This window comes from Carcharhinus amblyrhynchos, chromosome 16 (assembly GCF_965287045.1).
Source record: "Carcharhinus amblyrhynchos chromosome 16, sCarAmb.v2.hapA, whole genome shotgun sequence".
Taxonomy (NCBI): domain Eukaryota; kingdom Metazoa; phylum Chordata; class Chondrichthyes; order Carcharhiniformes; family Carcharhinidae; genus Carcharhinus; species Carcharhinus amblyrhynchos.
In genome coordinates this window covers 4469207-4492118 of record NC_137339.1, presented here as the reverse complement: position 1 = coordinate 4492118, position 22912 = coordinate 4469207, and the positions used below count along the sequence as shown (strand labels likewise).

At 43.8% G+C, this 22912-nt stretch overlaps 1 protein-coding gene across 2 annotated transcripts in view; it reads left to right on the top strand.

Moving 5' to 3' along the window:
* Positions 1-4745, top strand: part of asip1 (agouti signaling protein 1) — an 82991-nt gene extending 78246 nt beyond the window's left edge. For both annotated transcript variants that reach the window (XM_080204367.1, XM_080204368.1), the window contains 2 exons: positions 565-635; positions 4197-4745. In XM_080204367.1, the coding sequence (XP_080060493.1) occupies positions 565-635; positions 4197-4388 (263 nt within the window). In that variant the 3' untranslated portion in view covers positions 4389-4745. The remainder of the gene's footprint in view (positions 1-564; positions 636-4196) is intronic.
* Positions 4746-22912: the final 18167 nt, after the last annotated feature.

The following is a 22912-nucleotide window of genomic DNA, read 5'->3' as shown; positions in this document are numbered from 1 at the left end:
TAAGTTAGGTCCATTCAAAAGTCTGATGGCAACAGGCAAGAGGTTTACCATCTTGCCTCGACGAAGAAAGGGTAGAACGGGATCGTACGATCACGTCCTAAATATTTTGGTAAGATTCCTCCCAATGGACACATTGATGATTATCTTTCAAAATTCTATGGGCGCCAACGAGAATTACAGCTGCTCTATATAAGCATTTAGTGACGAGGTAGTGACGAGAGTGAGCAAGGAGGTGAGTAAAACTGAGCAACAATCTCCAGTTTGCCGGTGGAGTGCACGGGGGCGGGGGGTCTTAGTCGCGAGAATCACATTTTACCTTTTTTTTTCCTAAGTACTACACGATTGTTCTGGGAGCATGCCCAAAAAAAGGGCGTGATCCTCTCCCATTTTCATGCTAGTTTAGCACTTAGTTTTTTTTTGTAAGATTGCCTCTTTATCCTTTTTGGGAAAATCATGACATTGTTACATTTCAGAAGCTCTAGTTCATCTTTTATCAGAGTAGTTATTAGTGTGCTTTGGACATCGATTCTGCTGTTTCCCAACCCTTTTGCAACTTCCTTACAGAACTGCCAAATAGTAGAAAAACAAATTTCAGAAGAGCTGGTGGAAGAATAAGCCCCAATCAACAAAAAAAAGTAAGTAAAATCAGAGTTTTTTGTAGAATGATGCTTACATTTTAAAATTGTTCAAATTACTTAATGGGTAAACACACTGTCCAATATGACACTGAGTTATACTCCCAGGGAGGTCACAAATCCAAATATCTGGTCCTAGCTACTGAGGCAAAGCCACAGAGCCAGAATTAAAGTTGACTTGTGGCACATGGGTCAAAGAGACAACCTGGCTAGGATTGCTATTTCTTATTGCTATCCAATGAGCCTTTCAGAATGCAAATATGAATGTCAGTTGAGGGTAGGGTTTAGCTTGGTTAAAATTCCTTACCCACATTTAAGTGGCTTATTAACATTAATTATAAAAACAAGACACGCTGGAAATACTTTGCAAGTCAGGCAACATCTGTGGAGAACAGCTGAGTTAACATTGATGAGGACCCTTCATTTTGCTTTTCCACTATACTACTCAGGTGAGATATCTAACATGTGGTGTCAGAACGACAGCATATCATAAATTGTTACTTCTAAGAGAAAAAGGGCTTGGGGCCTCAATCGCTGAAGCTGAGGGAGCAAGAATGTTTTATTTAAGTCGCTCAAACTAAAATGGCAGCCTGTTTGTTTATGGGGGAGAAGAGCTCAACAACTAGCCAGCTGAACATGAGTCAGCCAATATTGCCAGCAGATTCATTAGGTAGCATAGCTTGGATTCATCCCGCTGTCTACCAAAGATCCTGACTTCATTGCACCAACATAATTGGAAGCAGGCCTATGGTATCGCATCATCATTGTCTTGATGAGGAAATTGTACGCCAGCTTTTGTGATTTTTGTGTTCTTGAGTAACTCAGCTGGCCACTCCTGAAGCAACACTGCTTTGGGCAGAGAGAGAACTAATTGCTCTGAAGAAGCTGAATGCTGGAACCAGGGTTCAGCTCTCTCTCTCCTTCCTCTTTAGTCGCCTTTTGCAATAGATCATATGGTCGGTTTCCGACTGTTGTGTGGCTTTTTGATTTTTATTCCAAGGGCTCAGGGTGTAATGGGAATCATGCCCACTGACTCCAGAAACAGCTTTGAGATAGCACAGTAGCTGATGGATGTGTAGATTGGCCAGACAAAAGGCTAACCTCAGTGACCCGGCTCTTTATCCTAGCTGAAATAATGAGACACTGAAACAGAAATAATCTTCTAGCTGTCAACACCCACACTTCCCACACTCATGCCATCTCGTGCTCCCCATCCATAACCCATGGACCCTCATGCCCACCATGCCAACCTATGGCCCCAATCAGCCCCCTCAGCCTGTCATATGCTCCATGCCAAACTACCTCTCTCCACCAACACCCCAATGCACTTTATAGCCTATGCTAACTTAGTGCCAACTCATACAAATACATATCTCACACATAATCACCAATTTCCCGTACATCCTCTGTGCCAACTCTCTCAGTATCTACCATGGACTGACCTTAGGATCCAGGCAGGGAGAAAACAAAATACATTTTTAAGTGTCTATTGATGGTTCATGATTTAAAAGCACTTACATTGATTTTAAAAAATCACACTTAAATAACTTAAATTCTTTCAACCATCTATTTGGCATAAGTCAGGAGTGTGATGGAATACCCTCCATTTGCCAGTAAGTGTACAGCTCCAATACCACTGAAGAATCTCCTACAAAATTCAAGGCAAAGCAGCCCACTTGATTGATACTCCTTCCAGGCATTCAGTTCCTCCATCACCAGCCAGCAATGGCAGCAGTAACATTATGGACATATCTACACCTCAGGACTGTAGCAGTACAAGAAGGCAGCTCATAGGCAAATAAAGATGGGCAATAAATACTGACTTAGTCAGCAAAGCCTGCATCCCATAAATGAATAAACAAAAAAAACTTCAATCCCTTATAAAGTAACAGGCAATTGTATTCAGTCATCCTCCAAAGTCTTTACAAGCACTTGAAGTTGTCAATTAAATTGTTAACTGGCAGGTACCATACAGTGATAATTATAAGTTATGAAATCAGTCATGCAGCACTAATCCTGAAATGATTACCCTCAGATTTATGCCAACATTCAGAGCACTGTTCCTTTTAACTCTGTCGGCAGTTTTTTTTCAAAGGTTTAAAGTGCAGGAGATTTAAATTCCTTGACAACTTAACAGCTTGACAGCTCCTTTGACAGTCATTTTGAAACCTCCTTTGACAGTTACCTTGACAATTCCAATGAGTTTGACAGTTCAAATGGGTTTATCCACTTTTTATATACTTTTAATAATTCCAAAGGGCACTTGACCTCTCCCAAATGTGTCCCCAGACCATATCCAGAAGCTCCATAACCAGTAGGAGGGACATAACCTCTCCAAAGAACTCTGCTAAGTTTAGGTTTCTCCTGACAGATCGAAAGTGCACAAGACATGCTTCTGGACATCCCAATAATGAAAACTGGATCTGACAGAAGGCAGCTTCACTTTAACATATAAAGTTGGCTACATGAACCACACTGTCAGAAGTGCAACTCATTCCAGTCCACATCTTGTGAAAATGATGGGGGCCAGGATCAGGGATGCGACCCCTGGATTCAGGCCTCTGGTGTCATTTTGGATAAGCCGGAGACTTCCTAAGTCATTTGAGAAAATTCAGGCCTCTATCTTGTTTAAAACCCGTAGGATTCAATGCAACATGACATACCTCAACTATTGAGAGTATCTTTGGTGCCTTGTTGTTATGAGCTCTCTTCATTAAGAATTACAGTAAAGTTAAAGATGGGAGAAATTCATCACTGTTTTGCATGCATCCTGGCACCAAAGATTATTTCATTTTCTGTACTCCAACATCTTGGATTACTAACTTGATCTGCCACAGGGTGGCAGGCAGGATCTATGGCTTTGTATCTGATCATGGTTTTGTCTCTTTGGGAGGAAGCAGTTCTCCACAGATAGGAACAACAGAACTGAGTCACCTTTGGCAGTCACTCTCAGTCAAGTGCTGGACAACTGATTATAAAGCTGGAATTGGCAGAGCACTGAGCCGTATATCACTTTCCTGTTATGTTGGCCAAGCAAATGGTGCATGGTGTGGTGCAAAGTATTGAAGGAAAAAAGTGAAAGAAAACAGAAATGAATGCGTTGAAATCTCTCTTGTATCTTCCTCTTTTTATCAGTATTGCTGTTTATTCCATCTCTAAACTCGTTGCTTCAAAACTCCAAATACAGAGTTCTATCTCTATGTTCTTCCTTCCTGTATCCTTCTTTGAATCAAAATTCTTTACAGTCTCTAAATGCTATACAATCCTGCCTGGAATGTGCAAAACTCTTTCCATCCTTCAACACTCCTCATGCAATCTAAAAATATTTAAACCTAAGCTTGTTATTACCGCAACTCTTAGCCTTTGAGTTCTCTCATTTTCAATCCATTCTCTTCACTCTTTGATGGTGTCTTAAAGTTTGGATCTTGGTTCCAATATTCATTAGGAAGAGAGTGCAGATTGGTAATGAAATATAGCCTTAACAGAATCTTTGTATAGATGATTGTTGTAGTGATTATGTTGCAATCTCTTCATCTTTAATTTTCATTTCTTCAAATACAGAACAACGGAATTACAATGGTCCATAAGGTGAAGAAGCAAAGGCCATACAATGGGCATTGTGTGCAGCTCTGGGGAATGTGTCTACCACCATCTCCACCATGTTGCAATCCCTGTGCCTTCTGCCACTGCCGTTTTTTCAATACTGTCTGCTATTGCCGGCAGCTGAATGCCAAGTGTCTGGATCGAACATAAGCAGTTTGTCTCATGACTTAAAAAAAGCACAGCCAGCCAGCATATAATATCAACAGTAAATAATATGCATGCCTTCTTTTTGGTTATTGTACATTTGGATTATGATAAAGGTAGACATAGATCCCAAATGACCGAGAATTATCTACAAATCAACAATAGTAACTCTTTGAAATTAAAGGATCATTGGCTGCATCTAAAAAAAGTTTGGCAAATGTTTTTAGGGAGTGAGGGAAGGAGGGAGAACAGCTAGAAAGAGTTGTTTATCAATGGCTAATACAATGGTGTGATTTTGATCATCATGCAATATCTTTGTAAACAAATAAAACAAATTTACTGAACATTTCATCATAAACATAATATGCTTTTGTTGTTGTTTGTCCATCGTCGTCGATGAGGACCTCGTCACCTTTAGTCATTTCAAGGCTGGTTGCGGTGTGTCCAAAGATGACTGATCAGGCCAATTCGGGCACGGAATGTCCTGGCACACATTGGATAGACTTGTGTAGGCACTGCAGTTGTTGCGCTGGTGGCTCTGGACTTGGGCAGCTTGCGCTTAAGTTGTGCTTCAGCAATACACTTTGCTTCGTAAGCTTGACAGCCCTTGTGGATGAGGCAGTGCCAGGTTCGACGGTTTTGTGCCAGCATTTCCCAGGTAGTCATGTCTATGTCAAGCGACTTAAGGGAGGCCTTGAGTGTGTCTCTGTAGCATTTCTTCTGCCCTCCATGCGAGTGTCTTCCAGCAGAGAGTTCCAAAAAAGGAGCTGCTTGGTATCTGACATACAGATGACATGACCTGCCCACCGGGTCTATACTCTCATCAGCAGTGTGTGGACAGATGGTAGACTTGCTCTAGAGAGAACTTCAGTATCTGGTACTTTGGCTTGCCATCTGATGCATAATATTCTGCGAAGACATCATGTGGAAATGATTAAGTTGTCTTGTATGCCTTCGATACACAGTCCACATTTCACAGGCATACAGGAGGGTAGTGAGTACCACAGTGCTGTAGGCCTTCAGTTTTGTTGCTGGGCTGATTCCTCGACATTCCCATTCAGTGGAGCGCACTCTACCAAAAGCAGAACTTGCCTTTGCTATTCTGCAATTAACTTCTGTATCAGTAGTCACTGCTAAGGAGAGGGTGCTGCCAAGGTAAGTCCACTGCTTGTAGTTTCTGCCCTTTGATTGTGATTATGGGTTCTGTGTATGGTGCATGAGGAGCAGGCTGGTGCATGACTTCGGTATTTTTAATGTTGATGGTGACTCCAAAGTTGTCTCACGCTGTGGAAAATTTGTCCATATTGACTTGCATCTCTGGCTCTGAGCCAGCGTACAGGGCGCAGTTATCGGCAAAGAGATAGTCTCTCAGAACAGTCTCCTTCACTTTGGTAATAGCTTGAAGTCTCCTTAGGTTGAAGAGCTTCCCATCCACTCTGTACTTGAGGCTGATTCCAGCAACACTGTCCTGGAAGGCATCATTCAGCATGGCAGTAAACATGTTGAACAGTGTGGGTGCAAGCACACAGCTCTGTTCGATGCCATTGGTGACTGGGAATGCCTCAGAGGATTCTCTGCCATCCAGTACTCTGGCCATCACACCATCATGGAACTGGCATACCATCTGAATGAATTTGGGGAGTCAGCCGAACTTTGACATAATCCTCCACAGGCCTTGTCGGCTGACAGCATCAAAGGCTTTTGCGAGGTCAACAAAAGTTGTGTAGAGCTCACGATTCTGCTCCTGACACTTCTCTTGAAGTTGGCACGCAACAAAAATCATGTCAATAGTCCCGCGACCCTTGTGGAAGCTACACAGTGATTCTGGAAACAGGCCCAGCTCCAGATGAGTGACCAAACGATTTAGCAGGACTCATACGAGGGTTTTTCCTATGATGAAGAGCAGCGAGATTCCTTGGTGGTTGTCGCATACTTGCCAATTGCCCTTCCCCTTGTAGAGGTGGACGATGGAAGCATCCTTAACTTCCTGAGGAATGGATCCTTGCTTCCAAACGGACTGGAAACAACTCGGTGAGCAAGCACGCATGGAGTGTCAGGAAGAGGTAGTACCTCTGGTGGGGAACATGTTGTGTCCTTTTCAGGATGGTTTTGTCCACCCATTGTCCCCACCTGGCACTCAGCTCTTATCTGTGGCTCCCCATAGCTGTTTGCACACGACAGCTGCCACACCCCGGGCAACGACTTCGACAAGCCAGTTAAACCAGGTGAGGATAACCGACGGGTCTCAACCCTCGGTGAGATAAGGAGATGTCTATCCCAGCATGTGAAGACAGACTCCGACGGATTGAGCAGACAAGATCAATGGAAGGAAGGTCCATTGGTCAAGAAGGCGGTCTCTGCAAGCGTCGTGGAACACGAAGAGCAGGACAAGTTGCTTTTGAGAGAATGACTGAAGAAAGTTGGGAGGAGGGGAGCTCCAGCTCACTGAGGTCTATATTACCACTTACGAGAAAACAAGTTGGTTTTAACTGATCAAACTACTACTGTCTTCTTGTACATGCTTCTGATTTTCTCGTTCTTGACTCTTGAGAGAAGATCCTATGGCAAGAACGTGTGCATCCTATAATCAGATAAATAGACATTTTAATGTAAATTAACTACAGGTGGAATGCTACCTGCCATTTGCACTGATGTAGTTGAAGTAACTGACATACAAAGTATAATAAAATGGATTGAGAGTGCAGTCCTATCTCTACAGAACTCATAAAACAAAAATTATGGAGAACATAAAGAGGAACATTGCGAAAATTCTGTTACATACCGATAGTTTTCCACGCTTGTGTTTCTTTTATCAGATGGAGCTCAGAGAAAGGATTATACCAAAGCACTAGTGAGGAAAACCTACCTCAACAAATGAACTGCGATTTGCTACAACTCTCGCATACCTGGTCACCTTCTCATTATTCTACTCAATCTTTTCTCTCTAGAAATGTATCTAATTGCCTTAAGAACCAGTTTATGATGCCACTTTGGTAGCTACTTCCACAAGTTTATTCCCCCTTTAGTGAAAAAGTTTCAACTGTCTTCCCTTCTTATTTTTATTTTCCAAATTTTTAACTGGAGTCTGTTGTCATTTGGACACTTTTTTTCAGAGCAATCATGTGATCTTGTGTAAGATCCAGTTCATCACCCAGATTTGTGCAATCTTGGAGGAATAATTGGCTGTATTACAGTTCATCATTGAGCATGAGCAATATAACTGGCATAAAACCATTAGATATAAACGCAGTAGGGCACTGGCCTCTTGAGCCAGTTCCACCATTCAATATGACCATGGTTGATTTGATTGTGGCCTTAAATTCACTTTGCTGTCTGCTCTGATAGGCATCATCTGACAGTGGAAACAACCTCCCTGCTTCTACCTTATCTATTCCCTTCATAATTTTATATGATTCTATAACATCCCCTCTTATTCTTCTAAATTCCAATAAGTATAGCCTCAGTCTACTCGTCTCTCCTAATATGCCGACCCTCTCAACTCCAGAATTGACCTAGTGAATCAGGAAAGAAAATCTGCTTTCCATATCTGGTCTGGCCTACATGTGACTCCACACCTACAGCAAAAATGTGGTTGGCGCTTAGATGAAGTCAGTGATGGGCAATAAGAGAGATGCCCATATCCTGTGAACAATTTAAAAATAAACTTGTATGAAGACTAGTGCTCAATTTTTATGGAATATTATTGTTGCATATTGTTCTTCAATCTTAACCAGCAGCAGGAAGAAAAACAGATCATTTTTTCCTTTGGAAGCTGTATAAACATATGATTCATTGATTTTTCCATGATGCCAAAGATTGCATGAAAAGGAACAGACCCAATTCTGAAGGCCATGTGTGCTCACTTGAAGCACACATAAATAAGAAAACTTAGTTTGAAGTTGAATGAAATGTAAAATATTGGCACTGGAGAATCATGGTTGCTTTCTGGAGAAGATTTAACTGTTGTGAATCTATGGAATTCCCTGCACAGTGAAACAGTTTAGCCTATCTCGTTGAAAGTTTTTAAGGCAAAGATAGATAGATTTTTGAACAGTAAAGGAATTAAGGGTTATGGTGAGTGGGCGGGTAAATGGAGCTGAGTCCATGGAAAGATCAGCCATGATCTTATTGAATGGTGGAGCTGGCTCAGGGGCTACATGGGCTACTCCTAGTTCTTATATTCTTAAATAACAGTGAAGCAGGTTTTTTGTGGCAACTATCGACAGTGGTTTCATGGTCATCATTAAACTTTTAATTCCAGGTTTTTATTGAATTCAAATTTCACCATCTGCCATGGTGAGATTCAAACCCAAGTCCCCTGAGCATTAACCTGAGTATCCGTATTATCAGTCTGGTGACAATACCACTATGCTACAGTTATTTCAACTATATCAATGCAAACAGCATTCCACCTGAAATTAATTTAATTAAAATTTCTATTTATCTGATTACAGGATGCACACTTTCTGGCCATAGGAACAGAGCTTATGTAATTAAATCCAGAGAACTTGGATATATATATCGGCTGCCTAGAGTCAAGAACGAGGAAAATAGAAACATGCACAGGGACACTGCTGCAGCTTTTTCAGTTAAAACCAACTTGTTTACCTGCATGTAGCAATGAGTTTCTTCCAGTTCTTATCCAGCTAACAACAACCTCCCCCACTTCCCCTGAGTTTCTTCCAGTTCTTATCCAGCTAACAACAACCTCTCCCACTTCCTCGCAGCTATTGGATCATTGTTTCCATGATTATTTGGAGCTGAGATGAACTTTTAACTCTCAATGACAGATCTGCTTCTCTAGTTCTCATCCAGTCTAACTGATCACTCATCAACAATGTAATTGATGAGGAACAACACAGTTTCAGTCTCCTGTACATATGTCAAGATGGAGCCAATTCAACCCCAAAGAAACCCAAAGACTTAGCTGCTCTGTCAAGGAGTCATTGGACATATAAGCAACTAAAATTTCATCTCACAACTGGTACAAGATAAAGGATATTTTCTTTTGTTATTTCTGGGGAACACTACTTCGTAGGAAGGGTTGAGAGGAAATAAGGACAGAGATCCATTGCACCTGGTCTATATCTCTACAACACTGGGATTTCCAGCTTTTCCCCAGGAGTAGCTGCAGGCTCAGCATAATGCAGAATAAGGAACTGGACAGATATTTGACATGTAAGGACCCTAAGGGTATGAGATAAAGAAGTTTTTTTTTCAAATGCTGCAAATGACCTGCTCAGTCAGAATTATATTCTTATGCGTGTCTTCTATCGTGGTTTGACGATATGTCTGGAAAAATATAATGGCAGCCAATTTTTGCCAAATTCTAGTTTCAGCCCAAGAGTTCTTCCTATTCTCTACTGGCATGGCAGCTGGCACTTTTCAAAATAAATAAGGATTTAAATGTCATGTTGTGAAGTAATTAGCAATTTCACCTATTCCCAATTTGCACTTTTGGCTTTATAATTGTGAGAGCTCAGGAGAAATAGGTCCAAAAGAAGTTAACAACACATATCTCTGCTATTGGAAGATGGTGCAGAAGCTTGGAGTAAGCATGAGGGGAGGCGATGGCCTAATGGCATTATTGCCAGACTATTAATCCAGGAATGTTTTGGGGACCTGAGTTTGAATCTCGCCATGGCAGATGGTGGAATTTGAATTCCATATAAAATATCTAGAATTAAGAATCTGCTGATGCTCATGAACCATAGTCAATTGTTGGTAAAACCCATCTGGTTCAATAATGTCCCTTTAGGGAAAGAAATCTGCTGTCCTTACCTGGTCTGGCTTACTTGTGACTCCAGACCCACAGCAATATGGCTAATTCTCAATTGCCCTAGACCGCTGCTCCAGGAGATGGCCATCCCACAGGGTGACCATCACTGCCTGGGATGAAGTGGCAGTATTCCGGAAGAGGACAGGACAGCAGTGTTGGAAGATGAATGATCTTCCAAGATCATTTGAACCCTTCCAAGATCAAGTGAACCATTTCCAGTCTCCACTGGACCCCCTCGCACATCCTTCACACCCTAAACTCTTACTTTCACTCAGTCACCTTGGCCTTTGCCAACGCCAGGCACCAGGTATCCCCTTCACCCTCTCACAATCACCATGTTCCCCAGTTGCTGTTATGCTGCTTACACTCCAGCTCCCACTCAAGCCTCACATCTCATCAACATCTTAAATGTCAACATCCCACCTACACTCGTCCTCTTTTGTCATTACAAGACCAACTCAACCACAACAGGTGTCATGGGCACAGCCAGCTACACTGAATGACTCCAGGAGTCATGCCCGAGTTGAAAACCCTCACACATTTTGAGCAGCAAACCCTCAGCTGGCCATGGAGGATGAAGAACATGCCTGTACTGCTGGTGAAATGGGATAGCAGTGAAACATAAGAATCCTGAACACATATGGTGTCATTCCTCAAGTCTCAAGTGAGTACATAAGAACATAAGAAGTAGGAGCAGGAGTAGGCCATCTAGCCCTTCGAGCCTGCCCCGCCATTCAATAAGATCATGGCTGATCTGAAGTGGCTCAGTTCCACTTTCCCGCTTTCTCCCCATAACCCTTAATTCCCTTGCCTACCAAAAACCTATCTACCCGTGACTTAAATATATTTAGCGAGATAGCCTCCACCACTTCAACGGGCAGAGAATTCCAGAGATTCACCACCCTTTGAGTGAAGAAGTTCCTCCTCAACTCCGTTCTAAACTGCCCCCCCTCCTTATCTTGAGGCTGTGCCCTCTAGTCCTGCTGTCCTTTCTGAGCAGGAAGAATCTCTCAACCTCTACCCTATCCATCCCCTTCATTATCTTATACGTCTCTATAAGATGCCCCCTCATCCTTCTAAACTCCAACGAGTACAGACCCAGTCTATTTAGTCTCTCTTCATAGTCCAACCCCCTCATCTCTGGTATCAGCCTAGTGAACCTCCTCTGCACTCCCTCCAAGGCCAAAATATCCTTGCACAAGTGCGGCGACCAAAACTGCACACAGTACTCCAGCTGCGGCCTCACCAGTGCCCTGTACAGTTGCAGCAAGACCTCCCGACTTTTATATTCTATCCCCCTCGCTATAAAGGCCAGCATCCCATTCGCCTTCTTGATCACCTGCTGCACCCGCAGACTGGGTTTTTGCAACTCATGTACAAGGACCCCCAGGTCCCTCTGCACCGTAGCATGCTGCAGCTTTTTGCCCTTTAAATAGTAATCCCTCCTACTGTTATTCCTGCCAAAGTGGATATCCTCACACTTGCTAACATTGTACTCCATTTGCCAGGTCCTCGCCCACTCGCTCAGCTTACCTAGATCCCTCTGCAGACTTTCCACACCCTCCGCACAATTTGCTTTTCCACTCATCTTTGTGTCATCAGCAAATTTCGACACCCTACACTCAGCCCCCTCCTCCAGATCATCTATATAAATGGTAAATAGCTGAGGCCCCAGCACCGATCCCTGCGGTACTCCACTAGTTACCAACTGCCAATCAGAATAGCACCCGTTGATACCAACTCTCTGCCTCCTATTAGACAGCCAATCCTCTATCCACGCTAACACCTTACCCCCAACTCCATGCCCCCTAACCTTCTGAAGCAATCTTTTGTGCGGCACCTTATCAAACGCCTTCTGAAAATCGAGAAACACCACATCCACCGGTTCCCATCTACCGCACTAGTCACATCCTCATAGAATTCCAATAAATTTGTCAAACACGACTTCCCCTTAACAAATCCATGCTGCGTCTGCTCTATCAAACAATTCTTCTCTAGGTGCCTCGCTATTTCTTCTTTGATGACGGATTCCAGATTTTTCCAACAACAGACGTTAAACTAACCAGCCTATAATTCCCTGCCTTTTGCCTGCTACCTTTTTTAAACAGCGGTTTAACATTAGCCATTTTCCAATCTTCCGGCACTTCCCCAGAATCCGGCGAAGTTTGGTAAGTAATCACTAAGGCGTCTACTATCACCTCTGCCATTTCCTTCAGAACCCTGAGATGCATTCCATCCGGCCCTGGGGACTTGTCCATCATCAGTCCCGCTAGTCGATCAAGCACTACCTCTATAGTGTCAGTAATCGCATTCAGGCCCTCAACTCCTACCATCCTTCTATCTTTAATATCTGGCAAACTATTCACGTCCTCCTCCGTGAAGACCGAGGCAAAAAACTTATTTAAGGCCTCAGCCATTTCCTCGTCTCCCACCAATAAATCCCCCCTCTCATCCTCTAAGGGTCCAACATTCACTCCAGCCAGCCTCCTCCTCTTTATATATTTGTAAAATATATATTGGTATGAATCCACGAGAGTCAGCACCAGAGGATGGTGGGGCTTCTGGATCTCACTCTATCTGTCCCTCCATCCCATGGAGGAGCACTGGGGCTCCCAGGAATCCAAAGTGAAAAGATCAGCAGTACAGCCCAGGGCCCTCCAGCCAGGGGAACCTGAACATATCCAGTCTATCTGACACCCCCTCCCTATGGGTGACACACCTTCAGCCCCTGGCACCGAGGAGGGAAGCAGTCAAGCATCCATGCTGCCCGAAAGGTCCTAGAACCCAAGACGCTTGCCAGGACCATCTTAAGCAAAAGGGCATGGAAGTTGGCAGGGCACCTCAACCTCAGTTATAAATCCTAGGGATACAACTAGACATAGTGTGAGGGTCAGGAAGCTTAAGAAACCATAGGCATTTAGTGGGCATGGGTGAACATAGGCATTACTGTAGATAGGTCACCATTTTGTTTTGAATGTTTGGCAATAAATTTCAATTTGTTCACCCACAGAGCCTCCACCCTGTCTATTCATTCCACCTACTTTGGGGAAACCACTGTGCTCATTCAGCATCTCATCCCTGCGGAGTGTAAGAATGGCAGTGCTATATCCCTTCTTGTTAGCCCCCACCCCCGAAGGAAGATCTGATATGGACAGGAACCCAGGAAGGAGGACAGGGGAAGCGCTGTCTGCATACCAGACTTCACAACCTTATAAAGCAAGGGGTATCCCGACACGAAGGGAAGTTAAGATCTGTAAGTGACCTCTCCTCAAAATGGCGATTCTGGGACACCCATTCCCTGTCCCGAGTTGAATTTATCTGTGTCCCCTTGATCCTCTCCAATGACACTGAGCACTGCACACCATGGAGGGTGCTGGCTGCCTGAACGCTCACCTCCAAAATCCCCCTTGGAGATGAAGCTGCCAGGTTTACACTTACGTAGACCTGTTGTAAATGTCAGTGGCGTGATGTCACACTGGTGCCCAGTGAATATCCAGTGAGAGGGTAAGTCCTAGAGAGAGTGCTTGTTAGTGACATGCTAATGTATTAAAATGAGCTTTCTGTGGACCCGCAATGTGTTTCCTGCCACTCCATCAGTGAGGGGCTGGGAAGATGGGATATCGGAAACTTCCCAGCTCAAATTGCACTCTCTGGATTTTGAGCACGCGCCACCATTCCCGCAGATGGAGACTGTGGGCTCAAAACTGCCCCCACAGATACCAACACAGAAATAAAGTGGGTGGAATTTTACAAGATTCTTTCTAAGAGTCCAACTGATCTGAAAATGGGAGATTTCCAGATCTGTTTTTTGGGTGAGATTTCATGCTCAATCTATGCACCCTATCTGTAAAAAGATAGACCAGTCAGTTTCCAGCCAGAGAGGCTCTGGTGGGGCTTAACTCACCAGACAGCCTGTAGAGGGAGATTGTGCATGTGCAGACCTCTGATGCTGCACATGCACATAAACAGTAGTAGGGATCTGAGAGACAATAAAAGAGCCGTCAGGCTCCTGCTGCTGCAACTAGCTTCCCCTGGCCTGAGATGCAGCCTCCGCCACCCACCTGCTGCCCCCCGCTACCCAGACCAATCACAGCCCTGCTGCCCAGACTGATCGTGGCCCCACTGCCCAGAATAATCATGGCCCCCCTCCCCCTTACCAATCGCATGCAGAGTGGCAGCGGGACTCCCCATTTCCCAGCCCCTTTGGCCCTGCCCCCATTGGCTCCGCTCCTTGGCACTGCTTGGTGCGCACTGATCAGGTGCCATGCTGGCATTGACCAGATGCCAGGGTGGCATTGCTAACCTAGCACTTCCCAAGGGGCATCTCTGCCTTGCACTCGGCCTCCCTGGGAAATCTCAATGGCTCTGGTTCCACCGGCAAGGCTAACACAGCTCTTTCTCAGTCATGGGGAGCAGGTGTTTTTCTCACCAGAATGAATCTCTCCAGCGAGACCATAAAGGCAAGCGAGCTCAGACGACTGAGCACCAGGCTCACTAAACACATTGAAATTAGCAGTTGTATAAATTTCAATAAATTAACCAGCCTCTCACCCATTCTTGGCAAGAAGCTGACCGCAGCGGAAATCCGGGCGTCATTAAATTGTGACACAGATGCAAAAACCGGTGCCATTCGTGCTAGCCACTTTATGCCCGATTTATGACATTTTCCTACCGCAATATGGGTATAAAGTTCCGCTCATAGAGTATAGATACTGATGCAGAAATACAGACCAGCAGAGGTTCAGATAATGACACAGGAATTGATTCCAAAAAAATGTACAGATACTGACACTAGAATAAAGATTAACACATGGATGGGTGTATGTTCTATTTTACCAACATCTCACAATAACATTATGATTTTCTTCTCATAAATCAAATTAATTAATTTCCCTTATTTCCTTCTGAATTTATCTGTTAATTGGTGAAGTAGTTAGAGTAACATGATGAATCTTGATAAAAGACGAAGGGTAAATAATACATAATTCACCTAGAAACTTCCATTGTTAAATACCCTAATAGTCAAATATAATTTAACTATGTGGGTTTTGAGCACTCTGACTAGGGTAACATGCAGCAACAATTATGAATCAACAAAATTAATTCAATCAATGCACACACTTCCACTTTTAGGAAGGTATGGGGAGTGTGTAACCTAACTATTTCCAGAAAGTAGGTCACTCATTTAATTCTATTAAGCAGAGTGCGGACATCAGTTTCTCAGCTTTGACATTGGCATTCTGTGTTTCCCAATCCTTGGGAAATTCACAGTTAAAGGGAGGTGAGAACTGCTGTATGGAACAGGTAAGTGTTTTTCCTGCATGACTTGTGCGTCAGGAGTACAAGTACTTCAATCTAGCCCACCAACCAAAACTATTTTCCAGTTCAGTGATAGAAGCACTCACACTTCTCAAAAAAGGACCTATTCCATGTCCCCACCAAAGGAATCCCAAATCCAATCACCAGTCCCCTCCCCCAGCTATTAACCAAATCCAGCCTGGTGAGATCTTAATCAAAGGTCCTGACTACTTTTGCAGATGGATGTAAAAATTCCACGGCACCATCCCAAGACGAGCAGAGAAATTCTCCCATTTCCTGGTCAATATTTACCTCTCAACCAACATCACAAAAATGGATTATCTGGTCATTTATCTCTTCATTCTTTCTGCAACATTGCTGTATGCAAATTGGCTGTTGCATTTCCCTACACTACACTATTGACCACATTTCAAAAGCATGTACTTAATCAGCTGCAAAATGATGCTGCTTTTAAATGCAAGATTTTTCTTTCTTTGAATGAGACTACTAATTTAGCACCAGATTTTGCTGTGTGATAATGTCCATGAGAAACTGGGTTAAGACGGCCCTAGACTCCTTTTGTGGAACACTTGAAGCCATCAGCCCAAGGAGACTTTAATTCCTTCATTGTAGATACATCTGACCCGGGTCCCCTACTCATATTCTTGCTTGTTCTGCAAGCTGGGTCTGTGGTTTTATAACAGGAAAGTCTTACATAGCTGACAACCACACATTGCCAATGTAATCAGTATTGTTTGGAGAGGAACACTGTTTTATTTTTATCATTTTTGAAAGCAGTATATTTTGCTTACTGCTATCTGCTTCTCTGTAATATCTAATAAATTGCTGCATTGATTTAAGCTGGATTTCATTTGCTCTCTAACTTCATTATTTTGCAACTTTTATTGGACTCAATAAATAAAGGATACTTGTTAATGGCACAGTCAGTATTGCAATGAAGAAATATTCCATCTAATGCTTTTGTCGTGGCTGTATAGCATGTTCCATGGTAGGTTTTATGATTTTCCTCCATGTTTTGCTGTGGATCCTTTTCTTATCCTTTTCTTAGCGACACAGTCACATGGCTAAACCAGGCCCAGCACCCTAGCGAGATGTCAATGAGATCTTTGGAGTGGTGGGGATGGGGATGAGGGTGGGGGTGGGGGTGGGTAAGTTTTTCCGGGGGGAGTTTAGTTTAGTTTTATGGAGCTGCCTTGGTCTCAGGCCTCCACACTGCCATCATCAGCCCTAATGTTAATGGATAGGCCTTATCCCCAAGAGCCACCCTGGCAGTCTGAGGTGGTCCTCAAAGACCTGAGGTATTATGTGAGTGCCCCAGTATGAAACTGCCATAAAATATGCTTCCTGGGAACACTGCACACACACACATGATGTCCAGCCACTGGTCAGAGAAAATTTGGACATTCATGGAATGGAGCCTTCTATTCAAGTGTCCTTTCTTCAGGGATGACTGCTTGGGGATGAGACGCACCTACTGGTTCATGATACCTGTGTATCGGCCTCAGAGTGCTTCAGAGGAAAGGTACAATGCAGCTCACATCTCCATACAGTCCCTAATCAAGCAGACTATTAGCATTCTGAAGGTATGATTTCGGTATTTACATATCACTGCAATACACTCCAGATAGGGTATCCTGAATTATCATGGTGTGTTGCATCTTTCATAAATGGAAGAGGATGAGAGCTCCTTGTAGAATGAAGAGCAGATGGACCCAGAAACTGAAGGGAGTGATGACGGGGAGCTTCCATGGGATGCCGCCTATGAGGAAGCAAGATGTGAAAGACATGACCATGCCACTTTTATTACCACCAGACTCTAGGAAGAGTAAAGTGAAGGCAAGGGGAGATGGTCTCACTTCTTCTAGCCCTGGATGTCCAACGAGTTACATTGAAAGCATTGAAAGGTTCAGCATTTAGACTTGCATCTTTCAGCCTTATGATTCACCTGAGGGAGAATGGTAAATCACAAAAGGATTCATATGTATGGAATCACAATGCCTTCAGCTGACCAAGCCGTTCACATAAGCATCAAATGTGGTAACAAAAGTACAATATTTTTACAGTAGTTGTATACCTATAATCCAAAAGTAGTTTCAATATTTCTTAACATTCCAAACCTACCACCTCGCCAAGGTGCAGCCCCAACATCCACAGCTGAGGTGGAGGCAGCCTGCTGCATCCTAATATCTGTGATGACCCCGTCCTTTAGTGGCCCAAGGCCTGGACGGCCCTGGCCTGATAAGGTCTCCTGCTCAGTGCACCCCTGATGGCCTGAGCAGCTGGAGTAGATGGGTCACAGCCAGAGGGATTTTGAGCAGCTGGACACCCTTAGAATGTACTTAATTGTAAAATGTCTGGCTGCTGCACATCCCACCTGTGGATTTGTGGCTCCTTAAGGAGAAGGGACACTGGAAGGAGGTCAAAGTACCTCATTCCCCCACTAGCCCAGATATTGATTGTACCCACCAGTCTGTGTGAGCATGGAGTCTAGGGTCTACCGCCAATCCAGCAAAACCCGGATTCCAATGGTGGTCGGCATTTTCCCCATGGTCAACTGCATGTCAGAGCCACAACATGAGACAGAATGCGGATGGACTCCATCCTGTGTTCTGGTCTGCTGAGTGATTTCAGAATTTCCACTGGCCCGCCACCTGTTGTTGTTGCTGTGCTGTTGTGCTGTCACTTCAAGAGTCTCGTCACGTGTACAGTCTATGGGTTGCTTTGCGGGCTTTTGTCCAGTCTCGATCAAGCCACTGGAGTTCATCAATAAACCTGCATTGTTATTTTTACCCAACCCCACATACTATCATTTTACATTCTTTTATCTTACAAGTGCAGAATATAACAGTCTCCAGCAACTCTGAGTGCCGGAGATCGAGGCAGTCCCTGCCTCTGACTGCTATGGGAAAACATTAATGAGGCACGGTAGCACAGTGGTTAGCACTGCTGCTTCATAGCTCCAGGGTCCTGGGTTCGATTCCCGGCTCGGGTCACTGTCTGTGTGGAGTTTGCACATTCTCCTCGTGTCTGCGTGGGTTTTCTCCGGGTGCTCCGGTTTCCTCCCACAGTCCAAAGATGTGCGGGTTAGGTTTATTGGCTGTGCTAAGAAATTGCCACTTAGTGTCCAGGGATGCATAGGTTAGAGGGATTAGTGGGTATAATATGTAGGGATATGGGGATAGGGCCTGGGTGGGATTGTGTTCGGTGCAGACTTGATGGGCCGAAGGGCCTCTTTCTGCACTGTAGGGTTCTATGGTTCTATGGTTCTAGGTGTTCTCCAGTAGGTGACCCCCACGCCCATTCAAGAGCTATGCACTATAAAAATAAGTATCTGTGAGGATACTGGTGAGTGCAGTGAAAGTTCACCCTCCCTTTCCTCATCTGATGTGGCTTATGTTGGCCATCACTGTGTGTCTTGATGTGCTGATACCTATAAGAGACAGAAGAGAATTTTAGGTCATGATCAGGCGGACTATAAGATTACATGTCACTATACTAGGTTGATGGGACAATCTGATCTCCCCTTCCCCACAGGAGTGATCCCTGTCCTCCCCAGCCAGCTCATGAGCATCCTCCTAGAACTGCATGATTTGAATGGCATTCAGCATCCCTTCATCCAGTCTGGCATCTTTTCCGTCGACTGTGGGCTGACTTGTCCTGGATGAAGATCAAAGAAAGGAATGCAGTGAGAGGGGATGGAACAGACGTTGTAAAACATGCATGTCCTCTGTGTCTGGTGAACCCTCCCTAGAAGGGCTGAAGATGGAGCTGTGCAGCATATTAGATGAAGTGGTGGTGATGTGAAAGTTTCCATGAGATAATCAGTGGTGATATGTGTACCCACTCATAGTACTTTGAGATCCCTGAAGAGAATAGCTCTTTGAAAACATGATACCATATTAAGAGCTTGATTTTGGAGGGAATTGAAGGATCACGTACCCTGGTGGAGTGGGTGAGATCATTCGTCCACTGCACACTGCAGGGTTCACCAGACACAGAGGACATGCATGTTTTACAATGTCTGTTCCATCCCTTCTCACTGCATTCCTTTCTTTGATCTTCATCCAGGACAAGTCAGCCCACAGTCGACGGAAAAGATGCCAGACTGGATGAAGGGATGCTGAATGCCATTCAAATCATGCAGTTCTAGGAGTATGGTATTGCAGGACTGGTGGCCAGATATGCTGACATCCCCTACAATGGCTTTCCAGGCCAGAAAGGTGAGGCTGGTATGCTTCTTGGATCTATGCCTCAGCATATACCTTTGCTCCCACTCTCTTTGTATCAAAGCCTTGAGGATGTCGGGAAAGAGGTGGGGTGCTCCCTTCTTCTTACAGTTTGAAGACTTCCTCGTCCAGTCACCCAACAACTCAATACAGCTCCTGAAGACAGATGAGATGGAGAGCGTGAGAAGTGTGCATTCGATTGACATTTAACTATGATGTCCGGACCTTTGACACAGTCAGGTAATAGCAGGGTAGACAAATCAGCTGCCAACCCACCAGATCATTCAGAGAGATATACGTCTGTGCATAATTCATGAGCTTTCATGCGATGAATCAGGCATGGTTTTCCACATTGTAATCAGCAGAAAACACACCATGGAACCCACCTATCATCGCACAGTTTCAAAATTGAAAAATTCCACCCCATATTGTTTAGTTTTAATAGCAGCAGCCTTTGTTTGTTTGCACCATTGAAACCTTTAGCCACAAAATTCAGCTTAATAGTGCTGATGGTTTTGGCATCAGTGATTAATGAAAAATGGCAGGGTCAACTTTTGACAGTACGATGGAAATGTATCCTCAATGGGAAAATGGGACTTCATCTCCACAACAATTGTGCGGTGGTCTACTGATACTGTGATAAACAGCTGCATCTGCAGCAAGCAAGTTGATGAAGATGAGGCCAAATATGGTTCCCGTCTTGTTGGTTTCCTTACTATCTGCCACAGTCCTTTAGGACCCGGCCAGCTTGGTCAGTGGTGGTGCTACCAAACAACTTTGGTGATTGGGGATTATGGGCTGTTTGGGGGGGGGGTGGATGGCGGCGATGACCCAGCGTACACTCTGTATCCTTGCCATGCTCAGTGCTTCCTCCAACATGGGGGAGCAGCGATTCATCAGTTGAGGGGGGAAGTAATCAGCAGGTGGTTTGACCTGGGTGCCTTGGGACTTCATGGGGTCCAGAGTCATGTTGAGAATTCCCAAGGCACCTACCTCCTGAATTTATACACTGTGGTAATCTCTTTGCTGGGTCTATCCTGCTGGTGGGAAAGGACATACCCGAGAATGGTGATGATGACATGGGGGACAATATCTGGAAGGTACGATTCTGTGTGTATGGCTATGTCAAGCTGTTGCTTGAACAGTCTGTGAGACAGCTCTTCCAATTTTGGCACAAGCCTCCCAGATGTTAGTAAAGAGGATTTTTCAGAATCAACACAGCTGGGGTGGAATTGTTGTTGTTTACAGTGCCTAGGTCGATGCTGGGTGCTTCATTCCTGAATGCTTGTGGTGGATGAATACCATTGCAGAGGGCATTTAAGGGTCAACCACATTGATACCAGTCTGGAGTCACATGGAGGTCGGACTAGGTAAGGATGGTGGGTTTCCTTCCCTAAAGATATTAATGAACCAGATGACGTTTTATGACAATCAACAATGGTCATGGTCATCTTTAGACTTTTAATTCTAGATAACATATTGAGCTTTAAAATTCCTCCTTCTGCTGTGGCGGGATTCAAACTCTGGTCCCCAGAGCATTACCCTGGGTCTCTGAATTATTAGTCAAGTGACAATACCACTGTGCCATTGCCTCCTCTTTGATCCATAAGCCAAATAGAATAAATTAAACTTATTAACTTTGTTTTATTAGTGATAGCTTTCTAATTTAAGAAAAATTATTTCTGTCCATTTTGATCCATTTAATGCCTGAATTAGATATTCAGAGCAAATTTTCCTGTTGCCGAACTTGGTTATTTTACAACATCGTAGTGCAGCATTTGGACAGAATGGAGTAAATAGGAACGCACAGCCCTAAAGGACTACACACTATTTTCCCCAATGCACTGTACTTTTGTAATAAAGACAGCAGCAAACTCACAAATAAAATAAAGTTCATGTGTTCCAGGACCTTTAGCCCATGCTTGGATGACAATTTGGTAAAAACATATTTCTCACTCGCCTGTTTTGCCCTTGAAATGAGTGTAAAATTGCAGTCAGTATGCTTTTAACTGGCTTTAGTTGGCTCTTTAATCATTGACAGGTTTGAGTTCCAGCTCCCACACCAGTCTGCTGACCTCAATATTGCAAGCGCACCTGACCTTGGAACGTAAATTTGAGGCAAAGACTTATCAAAAGTCCAAAATAGGGCCACAACGAAAACCAATTTAAATGTCAACAAAATAGAAAAATATTATCCATTAAACTTTGTCTGGGATGTTGGATTGAGCACATTACCAAAATAAAAAGTATAGTTTTAACTCGGCATTGAAATCCTCACTTGCTGTTCAGAAAACTTCACTGATAGATTAGCAAAGATGTTTGCTTTGGAAATTGGATTGGCATAAAAAACAAATAAATTTGCTTAACTATAATTAAATGCACTCTTAGTGCAATTTGTTCAAGATGGACTGCTTGCAGGATCTGTCTAATTCTGTCATCCAAAATAACATTGCAGTTAGATTAAATGTAAATCACTGCTGACACGGCCCCGACCTTATAAGAAAAGTAGCAGAAATGAAACACTGCAGAAACTTTAAATCATTATGATTAAAAACAAATGTAAATTAGTTTTAAGAAGACTTACAATTTATGGTTTTATATGGCAGCAGCATTTGCTAGCTGCATGTATTTCTTATTTCAGGTTTTTTGCTGAAATTTGTCAGCAAACTCATGCTTCAACCTTAGTCGTGATTCAGTCATAACTTTTTCCTTGATGACCAGAATTAGTCACTGTGGCTGGGAATTGCATTGTACATTACTAAAGTAGGGGTTCCAGACAAACCTTATCAAAGTTTTAAGATTCCAAGTGGTATGGATGAATTAAACTATACAACTCTATAGGTAGTATTTTGCCTTGCTGTGTTGGTCGAGTAGCATAGCAGAACAGGAAGTATGAGTGAGAGGTGAAAATTGGGGTTTGTGCCTGATATCTCACCTCTCGCGATACTGCTGGCTCCGTTCTGCTGCCGAAATCAGCCTCGAGGCATTAATAACATGATTATCATGTCACTAATGAGCTCGGAACGCAATAGTTTGGGCTCACTTACCTTTCCTTCCTCACCCAGTGGTGGTCTTCACCATAAAGGATCACAGATGGGCCCCAGCAACAGGACCTGACATGTTGGCCTTACCAGAGGGTCCGGAGGCCATTGAAGGTCCCCGAGTGATCGGGGTAGGGCCGAATTGAAGAGTCTCTTCCTCTGAAG